General features: G+C 41.3%; 2 protein-coding genes across 3 annotated transcripts in view; one reads left to right on the forward strand and one right to left on the reverse strand.

Moving 5' to 3' along the window:
• LOC145451971 (RNA-binding motif, single-stranded-interacting protein 1-like) overlaps positions 1 to 16555 on the reverse strand; it is a 248113-nt gene that overhangs the window by 143132 nt on the left and 88426 nt on the right. The window lies entirely within an intron of this gene.
• Positions 978 to 8978, forward strand: LOC145452341 (uncharacterized). Of its 2 annotated transcripts, none has more exons than XM_080330548.1 (5): positions 978 to 1236; positions 4026 to 4221; positions 6213 to 6314; positions 6646 to 6747; positions 7723 to 8978. In XM_080330548.1, exons 1-5 carry the CDS (start codon positions 1219 to 1221, stop codon positions 8580 to 8582), a joined length of 1278 nt encoding a protein of 425 aa, XP_080186674.1. In that variant the 5' UTR covers positions 978 to 1218; the 3' UTR covers positions 8583 to 8978. The 2 variants fall into 2 exon arrangements, with proteins under 2 accessions (XP_080186674.1, XP_080186675.1); XM_080330549.1 differs by lacking the exon at positions 978 to 1236 and adding an exon at positions 1264 to 2533.

A 16555-nucleotide genomic window follows, 5' to 3' on the forward strand; every position in this document is an offset into this window, starting at 1 on the left:
AATGACGTGGAAATTGCAATATATGAATAAAGGTTCACAGTGCAGAACCTACCAAGGCTCGTTTGTGAACGTGAGCCTCTAAATTTCCTAGGTTCACATACAGAACGCGAACGCGAACCTCACGTTCACACCATTCCTAGTCTATATATCCCTGGCACAAATGCTTTGAAACGAAAGTTCAAGTTCCTATATATGGTTATCCAGTTACATGTGACACTGTCAGTGAGAGATTGTAACAGCATCGTCGTATTCATATACCGGTATAATCAGTGATACACGATATACTCCGCAACCACTGTATCCGTGTGCTGTGTCTACATATGTCTATACCTAATAAAAAGGCATAATGCATAATCCAAAAACATATATCTTGATACACTTAAACAATTTTTCATCGAAATACCCGAGAACCGAGAGAAGCCGCGTTTTCTCAATTACAATGAAAAATTCCAGGCGTGAGATAAAGTAATTTGTACGTTCAGTCATTTCCACTTCGCGGAAGCGAATATCTCAGTTCTTGGAAAAGCCATGTCCGATAGAAATCTCTGAGCTCGTTTTGGAGAAAAAGGAATTAATTTTAACCTGCTTAAAATCCAAAATAACGCATTCAATCCAACTGTGAGCGTGTTTACGAAAACAGAACTTGAACGGAGTTATGCGGCATCAGAGATCGTGTTTAGTTTGTGAGTCGTTACAACAACAATGAACTGTTACTCACGTTGTAATCACGATGGCGGACATCCGACTTTGACAAAATACATGTCGGGATAATTGCAGTCCTGAACTTTTCAAATGACAATTCAGGCGAATATGATTCGCAATTTACAATCTGTTGCTACGTATATCTTATCCAGATATGAGGGCAGGGGTCGCTATGTATCTGACACGCTCAAAGCAAAATGCATTTTTGGATGTAGCGGTATTGATTACGCCGTTTCGGACATCATTTCTGATCTGTCGCCGGCGACCTACATTTATCATTTCACTTTCGCCCAATTTTAGTACTCGATATTGCGATGTCTCAAATGAACCTCGACAGCACCAGCGAATCATGGCCTAAGGCACACATACGTCAATTCCTGGAAAATTTCGGTCGACTTTCGCGCAAAAATAGCGTTGCCTATTTCGCTTCCACGCCGGTCGTCATTGTGAATCAGAACAGGGGTATGGTAACTGCTCGGTGATTTTTCTCGGATCTAGATTTCTCAAGAAGAGAAGATGCCCGAAGATCAAAAGGTTAGCAGGGTTTTTGTCACTTCTTATCTAATGAGTCGAAATGACGCGCATATTGGGTATTTTATGACTGTTGGTATTACTGGGTTAGATCAAGTGATTCGTAGGTGACATTTTGGTACATGTGAGCGGCAATGGTGATTTCATCCCGGACACTCCTCAAGTGAAAGGAACAGGTAGCAATAGCGAAGTGCCAATTTGAACTGGAGGCCTGGAGCGTTCGCGCTTTAATTAGCGACTCACGACAAATTAGGTCGGCATGTATTCAGTGCGATGACATTACTAGCATAGCTATATCATAAATATCATTGGTCAGGTAGGCCTACCTCACGCTACTGGATGCGGACTCAATGTGGCTATATTGATTGACCCACAATCCAGCATCAGTCTTATTGCACAGTCGGGAAAGGCATATTGATCATCGATTTTCTGACTGTTGTCTCAATTGGCAGCTGGCGATTCTAATATCGCTTGTGGAAGTTCAAATAGTACAAGAACAAATGGGTTTTACAGTGCTCGGAGCCGGTATGAAGCGTGATTTCGTACCCCTTTGCACTATGCACCGATCCAATATATAGTAAAAAAAGTTAATGACATATAACTATGTCGTTAATACTGCAATGTCGTTAATACCTGGACTTGACATGTGCAAGGTTCACATAGATCTCAATGGCGATGAAATTCAAACTAAGGGATATCGGAGCTATATATTATTTTATGTTCAGAAGGGTTCATATTGATACCCCGTTTCAATACAAAGTAAGGGAATGAATGTTGTGATAGGTTATCGTTAAATACGGGTAAACGCTATTTTATAAATATTTGCATGATCGCCTTATTTCAAGAAAAGTAAGATATCCTACACTACTACATGCCCTCTTTTTTCCCAACAAAAACAAAGCTCTCTTTATTCAGCGCGCCATTGGTAGCAAAATGATCCGCGTTAGGTGGATTAAATATGCAAGTTCGAAAACAAATGATATATTTTTATCCCGGGTGACGTATTCCAACACAATCAGCCATCATAGTATAGTCAATAGTCATGCATCAGCTATACGTGTATATTTGTAAATCACGGAAAGGTTGAATGGCAGTGCATATAAATGTGATGCAGACGGGCTGAGATTCTTCTTTCTTATTCGCAATATAATCATTTGTGAACGTCGCTAACTTTCGTAATCACCATTTTAGCAATACTTCAAATACCGGCACCAATACTCGGGGCAACCGCGTCGTCAAGTGATTCCGTCAGGCGAGTCCCGTCTAATTGTAGTCACTATTGGTTACAACACACGTCCGGGTAACGTATAAATTCCTGAAATATCGAATGAAAAGTACGAATCGTACACGAAATACTAGTTGCAGGCATCATAATAAGGAAAATCGGCCTGGTGTAAATGACTATGAATACTAAGACAACAACAACAACAACAACAACTAGTTGTGCTGCTCCCAGATATAGAACAGAGGAATCCATTCGGAATAATCAGGGAAACGAAAGCTGCGTAGTGATGCTTGCCTGATGGTCACCACCAGCACCACCACATGACTACGTCTGCGAGCTAATGCGTGTCGCGATAGCGTATAGCGGTATAATCCTCAGCTACCACACCAATGGGTTGAGGGTTCGTGTCCGACTGAGGTCGACTCCATAATTCCTACCTAAGAGCTGGGCTCCTACTCGCCATATCATCCGTGTCCGCGATGTCTTACAAAAAGCCGGAAGTGGGCCGTGCTACAAGTCGGCAGTTACGGAATCAAAAAGTACGAATATCGGCCTGGTGTAAATGACCAATATGACCATTGTAGTCGGCAAACACCACGAATACCACAAGCAACAACAACTACGAGCTAACCTACCAGACAGATTACGAATATCTAATAATAATAGATGCCATGCTTTCGTGTCGAGAATCTGTCGTGGTCACTGATCGGCAAGCTAGGTCACCCAGCTATGGTTAAAGATAAACTGGTGGCCATAACAAGAATTCATAAGTGTGGTATGCGCATGCGCATTCATGACTCATTTGCTACTTCTAATCCAACCCAGCGTATGAATGCCACCTATGCGTCCAGTCGGTCATAATTGCTAGCAAAACACTCTGCCGTTCGCGACTCTGTGTACATGTCATTACAACGTCACACTGACAAAAATAATTTCCATATTTCGAATTTGATTGCCGCATTTACTGACGTTCGATCCCGATGAGAGTCAGTCGAAAGGCTTCGAGAGGAATAAACTTGGTAATATGAACGTATTTTTTGCGGCAAAACACTCAGAGCAATATAATGGGCTGGGGCGAAGTGTCGATGTAGAATGGGTGTAGTTGGTTAGGCATTATTTGCCGCTAATATTGTCTTATTTTTCCGGAAGAAATGATAATTATAGCTGTTACTTTGACAATGTGAAGCAAGCTATTCAGCGCAAGCACGTAACTAAAATTTATTAATAAATGAGATCGTTATTGGTCCGGGCGTGAAAGCTGCGTTGACAATCGCTTACGCACAATTTACGCGGAAAACATAGAGGAAATTGCGTTATCGTTTTCAAGTCGATCCACGATTTTTGTCCCGCGCGCATTTGTCGCCCGTCGCCTTGGGCAGGCGATTTTCGCAGAAGTCTCCTGCGCAAATTAAAAACTTGTGTCTTCGCGTAAATTGCTTTTCGCGGCAGGAAATCACGTTTTCGCCAATCTCGCTCTCCTCGCAATGTCGTGAGGCGGGCGTGAAATTCTTGGGATTAATTGCAATCACGCTAATTTCGGGATCAACATCTCGCCGCCCGTTCTCAGAACACGGAATACTGGCAGAAGAGACGCAAAAACAACGAGGCCGCGAGACGGTCGAGAGAGAAGCGAAAGATGAATGATGTGATGTTGGAGAAGAAGGTCAGCTTGTTGACGGAAGAAAATAAAAGATTGAAGGCTATACTGCTGCAATTCAGGATGAAGTTCGGGGAGCTTGGGGATATATACACGCCTTTATCAAGTAAGAATTTATCCAGATTAAAAACCGCAAATAATAAACTTTCGCGTGTAGGCCTATAGACTTAAAGCGCAGACAATACCAATGTGTCGCAAGCTTGCGTGACTCGAGTTCATATCCATGTCTGACTAGGACAACTAGATAATTCTAGTTTGTCTAATTAGATTAATTAAAGGACAATGCCGGTAATCTAATTCTACTCTAAGTTGTGAAAGATTTCTTTGGTCCAATTCCAATTCTAATATAGTTTATAAAATGTGTCTATGCTATGATTTTAATTCTAATCTAATAATTGGTTTTCCCGAAAATGCTACAGAAGAACTGGTATCGTGCGAAACGAGCTAAGCTTGCGGTGCATACATTTACCATTTACCATTTACCATTATGAGAATGAGCTCTGGTTTGATATGAACTGAGCTTGATGTTAATTTCAAGTTTTCGCTACTTCAGCAATTCTAATTCTAATCTAATTAAAAGATGGCGTAGCTATAATTCTAATTCTAATCTAATTTTGAAAAGCTGAAAATTATCTGGTTATCCAACACTGATCCATGCCTGTCTTTGCAAATGTGCTATCATAATCCATTATGGCCATTACTACCAGTGCACTTGGTGGCGTAGATTGGGGAAGGAGAGAGGCGGCCAATCCTAACATACTGTTGCGAGATCAGCGACCTTTTAGTCATGCGGTGGTTATATATTATACGATGTCGCTAAAATACACGCTGTCATTTATGCTATGAGTAAATTATTACAATTTAATAGCGTTATGACTTTCGGAGTGCAGGCCATCAAGGTCGGATACCTGAATGTTGTTAGAGACGGTGAATTGCCCCGATCCTCCTATGCATTAGTGGCGGGTAACCTTCTGCCCGCGGGCAACACGAGGCCTCTTACATTTTCATGATGCCACGCGACGCAAATTTGTAATATCATACAACATAGCAGAAATATGTTTGTATAGATTTCACCACGAAATAAATGAGATTTATCGGTGATGTTTAATCAATTTCTCCCTATAAAACTTGATGGCGTCAATCTGTCGTTCAGCCCTACACGCATTCATCCATTTGCTATATTACTGACGCAATACCACCCTTAGATTGCTGATCATCTTAGGGATACATAGAGACGGTCAGTATAGGCCTACCGAAGTAGGTACACTTTTTCGGAGTACCCAGTAGATTTTGCCTATACTTGTGCTACCTTATCAAGTGGCTATTATTTCAGACTAAACTATTTCGTCCTAATAGTTTAGGGTTTTTAGGCAAAACTAGAAGACTTACTTGGAAATCGCTGCTGCTACTCGAACTTGAGTAGAAATTTATAACCTGTTTGGGTTCGGGTTCGACTTTGCAAAATATTTCTCGCTTGAATGTAGCCTTATGACCACTCGACCAATCAACGATATAAAATTGCTTCTGATACTCGGAGTGAAATCGGGTGCAAGTTATGCTGCAATGAACTTTCGGAATCAGGCCTAATGTACAAGCCTGGATTCAATCAATGCCGATTTGACGCGGCTATAGATTATGGTGTTTATGTTTAGTTTGAGTAAACATCGTTTGCTTCACACCAACGAAAGGATCATTCAGCCATCCCAATTACCAATAAATGTAAATGCTTTGCATTCTTTTGTACGGAATTGAAAAATAATAATATAATGTGACCCGCAATTCATGCGGCTCACAGTAGCTGACCAGTAACTATTTCAGGCACTATAATCGACCACAATACGGTGAGAATACGCACGAAGAGGCCCTTCATTCACACAATGAGAATGATATTTCCAGTTGATACTTCATATATATGAGCAGCAAAGGTGCATATCTGAATCGCAAAATGAAACGTAGTGACGTGATACTGTGAAAAAGGGGTGATGGATGAAATTTCGACAACGAACTACCGAGTCGCTGTATCTGTATTGTACCGTGACGCTGCTGAATATCTTATATTCGAACGTGATATCACACAAAACTGTGTTGCATATTCAGATCCGTTGGCGCTAACTCGAGATTTCTACGATCTCACCAAATACGACGATGATAGCAGTGACGGGACATCTGATATATCATCAATCACAAGTAGATCTAAAGGTTTGTATTTTGGCGAGTTCTTTTATGACTGGATAAATTCGACCAGCACGTAGAAAGTACTGCTCGGTAACTTGCGATGAACCAATACCGAATTCAAACTTAAGAAAGTACATTATCATCTTCTAATAGAGCATATGCGATAGGTGCCTTTCAACTGCTTGATTCGCGCTCGACCCAACATTGACCTATCTATGATAAACTGCAATATAATGAATTATTCAACTTGGATGACTTTTACTGTTACTTGTACTACTATACTTAAATCATCACAACTGTTAAGATATAGCCTACTCTGGTTCTTTGGATGCATGTAACGAATGATTCTTCTCAGAGCTTATGGATTCAACGTCTGCGTCACGTCTATTCACTTCAAAGGTCTTCACAAATGCCTCGGGAGATACCAGTGCGACTGTCCACGTGAACAAATTGCCAGGTACGGTGTTACAAATTGCATGTAAGTCGTCATGAAATGTAGCAGTTTACAACAAGGAGATGCAGAACATTTGGCGTATGGTTGGCGTGAATTTCCTCTTCGTCAGTTAGGCAATATTCAAATTTGTGTGATCAAAGCAAATACCGATTCATACCCCATGGATTTATGCCAAGTCTTCGAAGGAATTGGGAATTCTCCGTCTTCAAAATGCTCTTACACGAAACTTGTCTTTTGTAGGACAGCTTTCAAACAGAACCAACAAGCTAACGGTGCTGGCATTGTTGTGGGGCCTATTAGGCGTAATTGTGGCGCTGGTGTTCCTAGTATAAACTCTCACATAACACCAAGGAGTCGCTAACACGGCTGACAAAGAATTGAATTATGAGAGGTGTACAAATACAAAATTATGCTTTTCGATACGGATGCATCACTGGCTGTGTAATTTGTAACGGGATAGGGGTCGGTTGAGTAATGATGACTTTCAATTCGCAAAAACCGCACGGATGTGCTGCATCGTTCTTTGAATGATTTCCTTACATTAATGGGGGATAATGAGAAATGAATGATTCATTATATTGTTTTGGCGAATACTTTGGCGACTATTAACAGAAAATGTCATTGCAAGCATTCAAGAAAGATGAGAATGAGGGCCCGAATTCGCACCAACTGACACAACTCTTTCGTGGGATTTCCTCATTACAATTTTAAACTGCCAGTTTAGTAATACGGGGATTGATTTACAGAAAGTAGCATACTTTTGTATATGAGCCACAGGTTAACTGACAGGCACGATGTCATGCCATTAACGCACGCAGTAGTCGTCTATCCAAAACCTTCGCGCGCAACCGCGTGGGGTAAAACGACACCGTACGGCCGGTAATACTTGACAACAACAAACGCCTGGGAATGCTCTTGGATAACGCTTTCGCCAAATGCTGTATCTACTTGTCTCAAAAACTTTTTGTTTCAATTTAGGAAGTTCTCAGCTTCACGGAACGAAATTCTCATTTCAAGACATTCCTCACACGCAGGGAAGTTCAATATCGTCAAGCAGAATGGATGTACATGGGGACTTATCAACATCATCGAGACATCGCCTTCATTCGTTTCAACGAGATCCAACCGTGGAAAGTAGAATGAACAGCTTACATCATAGCTCAACCCTTTTCCGACGAGACTTGCTACTCTCTACATTAGGAAGCAACGACACGCTGTCAGAGGACATATTTTACAAAACCGACGTCGACAATACGAGATACGAGACAGAGAAAAAAAAGAGTGCCCCGTTGCTGTTAGCAGCAAAATTCGACGATGATATCACAAAGCAACACCCATTCAATAAACAATCTTCATTATTACATCTAAATAACCACTTATCGCGCCACAAACAGCTTTCTCATTGCGACCGAAATGGCCATTCCGAAACAACCTTTTCTGTTATACCGCCACTGTCCATTCCGATGGAAACATTCTTCAAAAATTTTCAAAGGAAGCCAAGAAAAGATTCTGAGGAAGGTGATTACTCACCGCGACATGCCACCATGCCAGTCAGTACGTCACCCTCAGCTAGTGAGGAATCCGATATTGCTCCGATGGACATACCCCCGCCTAATATAGCGAATCAAACGCAATCAAGGCTTTCCTCCCCAGTAAGCCAACTAAGCGACCCACCCGCTGGGAAAGTGCGTCGGCTCGATGGCGTAGACACATCCATAAGCATTGAGGACGAACCTACTGCTCAATCCTCGCTTTCTGCAATGACATCGAATGACGACCAACTGAAGATCATTCAGTTACCGCACAAATTGAGGCTAAAGAAGAATAGCAAAACTTGAAAGGCTAAAATGTCGGGTCATACGCTGTCCCGGGTGCTCAGCACAGCGACGATGGTTCGTCAGGCGTGTCACGGCATCGCGCTGTAGTAGAAAAATGAAAACTTACTGATCAAACATGTTCCCTCTGTGGGCTTCAGAGTCTCGACGGATAGTACGGACTATTACGCTATATCTCAGTATAGCTCTATAAAAGATATCGTTACTTTACCGCAAGTTTAACTGGTAGTAATTATGGATGTACAACGTGTGTTGTGCAACCATGCAGAAGAATAAACGGAAGTTAAACTTCGGCCGGAATTTTCCAGCATGGAGGCTTATCAGATTCTTGAAATCCTAATGTTAACTTGTACATCAGTAGCCTGCTGATACATTGAATACAGGAGTGTGTGTGCTGTGTGGGCGATGCAATCGGCTAGGACAGCATTGGCATACGGGTATACAGCTTATGGAAAAATCTGTAGAGATACATGAAATAACCATCATGGCCGAGACATTGAGGGAACTCGACCGATTACGAAACTTACCCCGATTTGCTTGAATTCAATCAATCCACAAATCTAAATACCACAAGATCACGATTTATTGAAAATATAGGAGGGTGCCGAAAAGACTTGGAATAGTTTTTTAATCAGACACACACCTTCGCCAAGAGCATTAAATAAGGCGTATGTACACTGTACAGTTGTACACTGGATTTAACAAAGGATAACATAAGATGAGGCGACGAAAATGAATGCGGCATGGGTCGGTAGGCGAGGTCGATATCTCATATTGTGGTTTAGTAATCTTGGGCTAGTATATTCATTCAGCTGAAATTGCTTTTATTTCGACTTGAAAGTGGACACTGGACATGCTCGACTGTCGGATAGCCGGCGAGATACTGTTCCACACTTGAGATCCAGCATACTTCATAGAGGGATGCTGAGTTTCCTCGTATTTCATTCTGATCATATGGTAGATAGACGAGGACGCACGAGTGTTGTATTCATGCGCTGTTGATTCCGTGGTGAAGTAGTTGTTTAAATTCCTGGGACATTGCCCGCAATAGAGTTGATACTCGGCAATTTCTAGCTTCTGTGTTCTATATTCTACGTACGATTGTACAACGCATTTAGTCCCACTTTGCACCATCCATAAGTTATTGTAATATAGCTAGATCGATTTGACCATACTAGCGGACTCATGGCCAACAGTACAATTGTTCCACAATCTTCGTTTACTCGGTATCATCGCACGAATACCACAAAAGTGACCTACCGAAAAGGTATATTTTTCTGAGCGAAAAGCACGCAGACTTCGTTAACGTTAGGATTAGGGTTGCATTTCAAGCAAACGGTATTTTAAAACACTTTGTTTAAAACATGTTTTGAACGGTGTTTAAAACAAATTCCATATTGACAAACAATTTTTTTCAAACGTTGTACATGTGCAAATACTTCCGAAGCACATGTAGTATGAGCCCTGTGGGGAGACTGCAACCCTCGAAATCGTCGTCGGTTCAACAGTTATAGCACGTAGATATAGATCATTGGTACGGAACGAGTGTTCTGACGATGAAGACCGCTGACCCTAAATATATGCTGCTTAACGATGTAGTCCTGGTTAAAGATATTTTTGGTCTGTTTGTGGCAGTAGTCGGAAGCCCTTTTCGTTGAAGGAGCCATATTTACCGTATATTTTCAATTCTCAATGCCAATCCACTGCGACGCCACTATTACATATTCGTGACGTCATTGCTGAAACACAATAAAAATCATGTTAATAAAAATCATGTTTTGAACAGAGGCCGTGTTTTAAACATGTCTGTTTTAAATTGATTTCTGTTTTAAATGCAGTCCTAGTTAGGATGTTTAGATCAAGATTCAGAGTTAGCAGAAGTTGCCAGACCAGATCGAAAATGACATAAGAATTAAACTGTAACGAAGATTTGGATCTTTAGCACTTGAGCACTGATTCTATAGAGAATTCCTGTCGTTGTAATATCAATGATACGAGTTCGCGGCTAATATGTGCGGTAATGCTGATTACAATATCTCGCATGACTATCCTTATTCTTGCGGACGAGGTTGATTCAATTTACAGCTTTCGCCGTTTCGTGCAGGGGGAGTTGGCGTAGTGGTGACACCCAGCGTCGGAAGTTTATCTGGTCTCCTCTTCCCCGGTGTAGCGACAAAAGAAGTCCAAAAAATGCGATTGTTTAAAAATGTCCTCGGAGGACGCCCAAATGTCCTCTTTTTGAGATTTTGTCCTCTTTTCTGAGAATTTCGGTTAAATAGAGGGCAAAATCCGACTGAGATACAGTAAATCAGCACTCAATTGACGCTGCAGCGGCTATTTCGGGATCTGAGACGGAAAGTTTACCATTTTTTTAGTCAGCCAACGGATCATACGGAAGAAAAACCTATATTTCCGGTGTTGAGCCGGGAAGTTGACCTTTTTTTAGTCAACCGAACACGAAGTAGGAAAAATTTACCATTTTCAGGATTCAAAAATTTGGAAAAAGTGCCCCCTTTTCAGATATCCAAAATATGGTAACCCTATTATATTAACCATCACATTCCCATTTCCAATTTTTAACACATCCACTTGGCAGGATGTGTTAACATTATAATTCACTTTTGTCTAGTTATAAATATAGTACGCCAATGAATGTAATTTAAACTTTTGGCTCGGACTGCCAACCTATTTTTTTGCTTCTAATTTGGCCCGCCTGGAACAATAATTGCCTACCTCGGATCTAACGGAATATGTAACTACGCTACAGATAAAATCAAACTCAGTTAACATAACTAACCTTGTGACACTTTTGGCGTAACGACGGACACAAATTCCCGACTTTCTCGGAAACTGTGGAAGAAACGCGACACATAGTGGTATTAGAGGACCTTCTCGCAGAGTTGTTATTTCAATATACGTGTTTCCGATGTGCCGAGGTTCTCAAAGGGTGGGCCATGGTCCAGTGGTGGACCCCACGAGTAATTTGAGGTAGGTCACAGAGCTAATTGGAAAATTGAAGAATTGGTGAAAGTTTAGTTATATTTGTTACGTTCATATATTCAAAAATATAATAATATTATCGAATTACACGTATGCTACATAAGGCTTTTCATCCAACCCTGATGAGACTTAGTGGCACGTATGAAGTCACAATGAACAAGACGAACATGGGAAGGAAAACGGTGGCTTTAGACCACGTGGTTATGACAACCTATCAGCCAACAGCAACGAAAATAATTTTCATTGTATAATAACTAGGGCAAGTTTTTGTTGCACTAAAATCACGAGAAAGTTGCATTTAATTTTAACACTCATAATTTTATTGAATTATTATGGTATGAGTTACTCGAAAGGCTCCGTTGTATAACCTAGTTCCTGCAGAGCTGTCAAATTTGTTACTTCGCTATTTAAATGTCTGACGAAATCCCCAAAATTACATTTTTCCTGGCACACAGCCAGAAAATTACGCAATGCGGGAATAATTTCCACCAAAGTTCCAAACAGCATAGCGATAACCCATTCCCCTAAAACAATATATAGAATAACAGACCCAAACCCCCTAGGTCCGCAAACTTGACCCAAGGCATTACAGAAAAACTCACTCTTGGCGACTTTAACAAAATCAATAGCCCGAAGAAGGGGACCGAAGTGAAAATGTAATTTTGTCTTGCCTTGACGTTCGTGGAATGGGAAACTATTTCAAATGTAAACGACAGAAATAATAAAGCGATCTATTTATATATTATTCGGGCACCGTCGTGCTTGGCAGAGGGAGTTGAACTTCTGTCCATTGTGACATAGATAACAATGAGATGCAGCTAACCCATCATATAGCTCTTTGCTATGCAAATCGAAGAGAGTAGAACCATACTAGAAATAGTTTATAGTATGTTTTTAAACCACTCCTTTACGTTTTTACGCAATATTTGATAAAAGTTGCAGTAAAAAGTGGCTATGAAAAATAGAGGAAAGCTGCAAAAAGTTACGCTATTAAATCCCTCTAAACAGCTTAAAACACCATAATAGCTAGATTTTGAGTATCTACGAAGCTGTCGGAAGCTGCAAAAAAAGTTGCAAAAGTTGCAAAAACTTTCCCTAGTAATAACTGGAAGTTAACGCTGAATTAACCAAGTATTTTGGCAGTGCCATTCGTCGTATGCTCTTGGAAGAGGAATTATTGCCGTCGAAAAATTTGGATTATGAATAAAATAGTACTTACGGTGATTAATTAGTTATTATAGTGGTGCCCACCGTAAATATTATTTTATTCAAATTCAAATTTTTCGACTAGACGGCAATAGCTCTGCTTCCACTGGTGGAAATTTGGTGAACATCGTTTCTATAGACAACCTAACACTTTCATGGGGTGAACAGAACATTTTCAAATTTTTTGGTATTTATTTTTATATGATAAATAGAAACCTTCTTCTCCTGTAGCAATGCGGCTACTGGCTGGAATTAGACCAAATTTGGTGTGTAACCAGCACGATTTGAGAAAGAAAAGTCATTTTTGAAGACCCCTATTGCCCACCCCTGATTTAAATAGAATTAGAATACAGTTTATATACTCGTCAAACATTGGCGCCGGCTCGAATTGTACCTCATGAATATGTAGGTGGATATAGTGTATTGCATCTGATCAATTCGTTTCTCTAATTCATATTCTCAGTGGCTTTGTCTTGTACTCAAGAATTATTCTCACGTGCCTTACCTTTCCCCATGTTCTATTCAACAATGCAAGGGAGTATTTATCTGACTCCGTTGTAACTTCCCGAATTTCGTCTACTATTCTACTGGTTTGTACATGGATGCCGGAAGAGCACCTCGTCGGTTATTATTACAAGCCGCTGTAGGAACCGCTATATGCTGCATTTATCCATGTTAAGCTGGGTAAGTTCGCAATTATGGGTTAATTGAATCTGTTTGATCCAACCGTTTCTATAGGCCTACTAGGAACTTGGTAAGGCTTTGAGGGTTCCTTATCAGCAATTTCTACTGCGAGTCGACTTCCCGCTCAAGCTACATGGTATTTCTAAAATATTTAGACAATATTGATACAATTGTACGAGGTTATAGAAAGGTTTTGTTTAGAACATTATTTACAACATGTTCTAAACAGATTTGTTTAAAACACGCCTGGTATTAAATGCAACCCAATAGCTTGGTTACTTTTCACGGTACCTTCCACGTTTTCAATGAGACCGTTGTCATAGTAGCGAACTGAATGACTAGAAGATATTTGAATTCGTACTGAATTTGAATATTCATTTCGAGTGAGTATTTTGCATTATGGGCAATCTTAGTTGATATATAGAGGCCATAGCGGCTCCAGTAGGTATAGTCCCTACAAATATCCCTACAACTTCAATGCTGCAAACTCTTATAATTTACCACCAGAATCTTACAATTATAATGAATCTTCCCGTCAGACTACAGCCGACATTTTCGTCTGAGCTAAAACAGATAACCCTCAATTCGCGGGCTGGTGACACCATTATTTTACGAGCCACGCCATAGTTCTTTGTATGCCGTAGGTCACAAACGTCTGATCTGGATAGTCAACGGTTCATCGACCATTCACTTACTCGACGTCACAGTTATAGCATTGTGTCTATGGTGCCACTATCGTTCGAGGAGTTATTTTTTCATTTCCATAAATCGAACATACTGGTCTCACACAATTTGCTAACATGCAGTGTGTGGATTTAGTAATGGTGCGAACGTTCGCTTCGCGTTCGTGTTCAGTATGCGAAAGTGGATAATAGTTCCAAGGTTCACGTTCGCAAAAAAATCTTAGTAGCTTCTTCACCAGGGGCGGGCAACATACGGCCCGCGGGCCGGATCCGGCCCGCGGACAGTTTCCCGGCTTACATGATAACGTTGTCCGCAGTCCCAGTCTGCCGAGATTCCCCACTTCTTGCTTAAACGTCAAATTTTAGTGACTGTATGCAAGACCGTAACTGCAGCACCCTAAACCACCGAATTGGGGGGAGCCGAGCTCGAAAGGGGCCAAAAATATTTCGCGAATTTAAACGAATTATGGAGTATTTCTTTAGAAATTTATGCAACTTTTTTAAACAAATCTTTCGCGCTGCGCACGATTTAATGTTGAAAATTACCTTCATTATTGGGAACCCTTCCCCAAACAAAAATACGCATGATTTATAGAAATGGAGACTTTGGCGTTGGCCATTACCGCGCCACGACGCACCAAGACATATGAAGTTATGAGCCATGCTGCAGCATGCGACTCCGAGAAGTGTGCCAGACCGATCAGCAGCGAGAAGACCTTGGCCGAAAAGGACTGCGGACCGAAAACTTCGATATATATATATGCAACTATACATAAAATATATGCTTAAATGCCCATTGGCGCCTAAATGGCTGGCGCCTAATGTTCCTGTTCTGGCGCTCTGACCACCACAAGACAAATGCAATACAGCATGGAAAAATTATATTAGCCAGTAAAGAAATATCAATTTGAAATCGTGTGCGTCATTTAGTTTAGAAAGTTTGGGCGATTTCAATATCTTTTGACATAGCAGATAGGAGGTCACGAAATGGCACCATTTAACGAAGTCATTATGCCAACGGGTCCGCCCGAACATGTTTAATTGTTATTTAGGGGCCTACATTTTCCAAGACACCTCACTCAGCTCTATTACCGGTAAATATGATTACGTGAACAGAGAGAGGATAAAAATATGATAGCAATACATATGCAATATGCAATCATGAAATATATAAATTTTTGCGCGCCTCACTCGTTTAGCGTTTAGAGAGGGCAATATCAACGTTTCGGGGGGGGGGGGCAATATCAACGTTTCGGGGGAGGGGCTGACGAAGTGCTGTTCCTTTCCTGAATGTATGTTAAATTATATACGTGTGTGCGCAACGTACGTGAGTAGAGCTCACGCGTAATTTCGGCGAAGCGAGAAGACTTGCATTATCGGCATTTGCGCTGTACTCAACTCTAATGAATTGATATCTTGGTAAATTTGGGGTACCGGGCTTATCGAACGCATTGAAATCTTAATCAAAGATTCCTCCGTGTGTTAATGGATCAGAGAGAATCAGACATGGAGGCGCCTGTATGACAAGGCTGTTCTCAAATCCACATTGCCTCCGTCATTATCGGCGAGAAATGGCTTTGAAGTGACACTGCTGTCGTGCAAATACATTTATTAAATACGATTTATTCCTTGTATATGTGGATAAGGTATCGATTCAGCAATCCGGCCCGCCAAGTACCTAATTTTCCTATATCCGGCCCGCCGACTGGAGAAGTTGCCCGCCCCTGTTCTACACTGTTAACATCGGGGTGGCGAGATAGCGCAGTGGTGTAATCCGCGGCAGCAACACCAATGGGTTGCGGGTTCGAGTCCGACCGAGGTCGACTTCCGACTAGGCTCCTCCTCGCCACACCATCCGCGGAAGCGGTGTCTCACAAAAAGCCTAGAAGTGGGCCGTGCTATAAGTCGGCAGTTACGGAATAAAAATGAAGAATATCGGCCTGGTGTAAATGAGCATAGTAGCCGACAAACACCATGAATACCACAAACAAATAAACAAACTGTGAACATCTTTGTCAAGTAGCAAAATTACAGTAATTTCACCATGTCCGTTACCTACTTCATATTACTCGAAGTATCGCCGTGACAGGCGGTAAGGAATTAGATCCTAACCTAAACCTTGTGTCGTCAAAAGTTACTTTGATTCTCGAGAATCGGTAGTTGCATGTCTACGTTTACAACTTACGGAAACGCTGTCCTTAGAACTTGTAATGTGGCGCCCAAGGTGCGCGTTCACTGTTCAGTATTCAGTGTCTATGTTCACGGTCGTCTTCACACGAACCTGGGCCTTCATGGGTTCACAGCTCGCACCACCACTGTGGCTATCCAAGTTACCTAAAAGACCAATGCAGGGCACGAGTTAAAAATGAACTTGATTAATACCACTTCATGATATCAGGCTAT

Source organism: Botryllus schlosseri, chromosome 12 (genome assembly GCF_051294905.1).
Source record: "Botryllus schlosseri isolate E-star chromosome 12, Bs_hap1, whole genome shotgun sequence".
Taxonomy (NCBI): Eukaryota; Metazoa; Chordata; class Ascidiacea; order Stolidobranchia; family Styelidae; genus Botryllus; species Botryllus schlosseri.

Excerpts from the sequence above, each read along its gene's own strand:
- LOC145452341 (XM_080330548.1), top strand. Across the intron at positions 6,315-6,645 it reads AATCACAAGTAGATCTAAAG|AGCTTATGGATTCAACGTCT; the intron begins GTTTGTATTTTG and ends GATTCTTCTCAG. Across the intron at positions 6,748-7,722 it reads CCACGTGAACAAATTGCCAG|GAAGTTCTCAGCTTCACGGA; the intron begins GTACGGTGTTAC and ends GTTTCAATTTAG.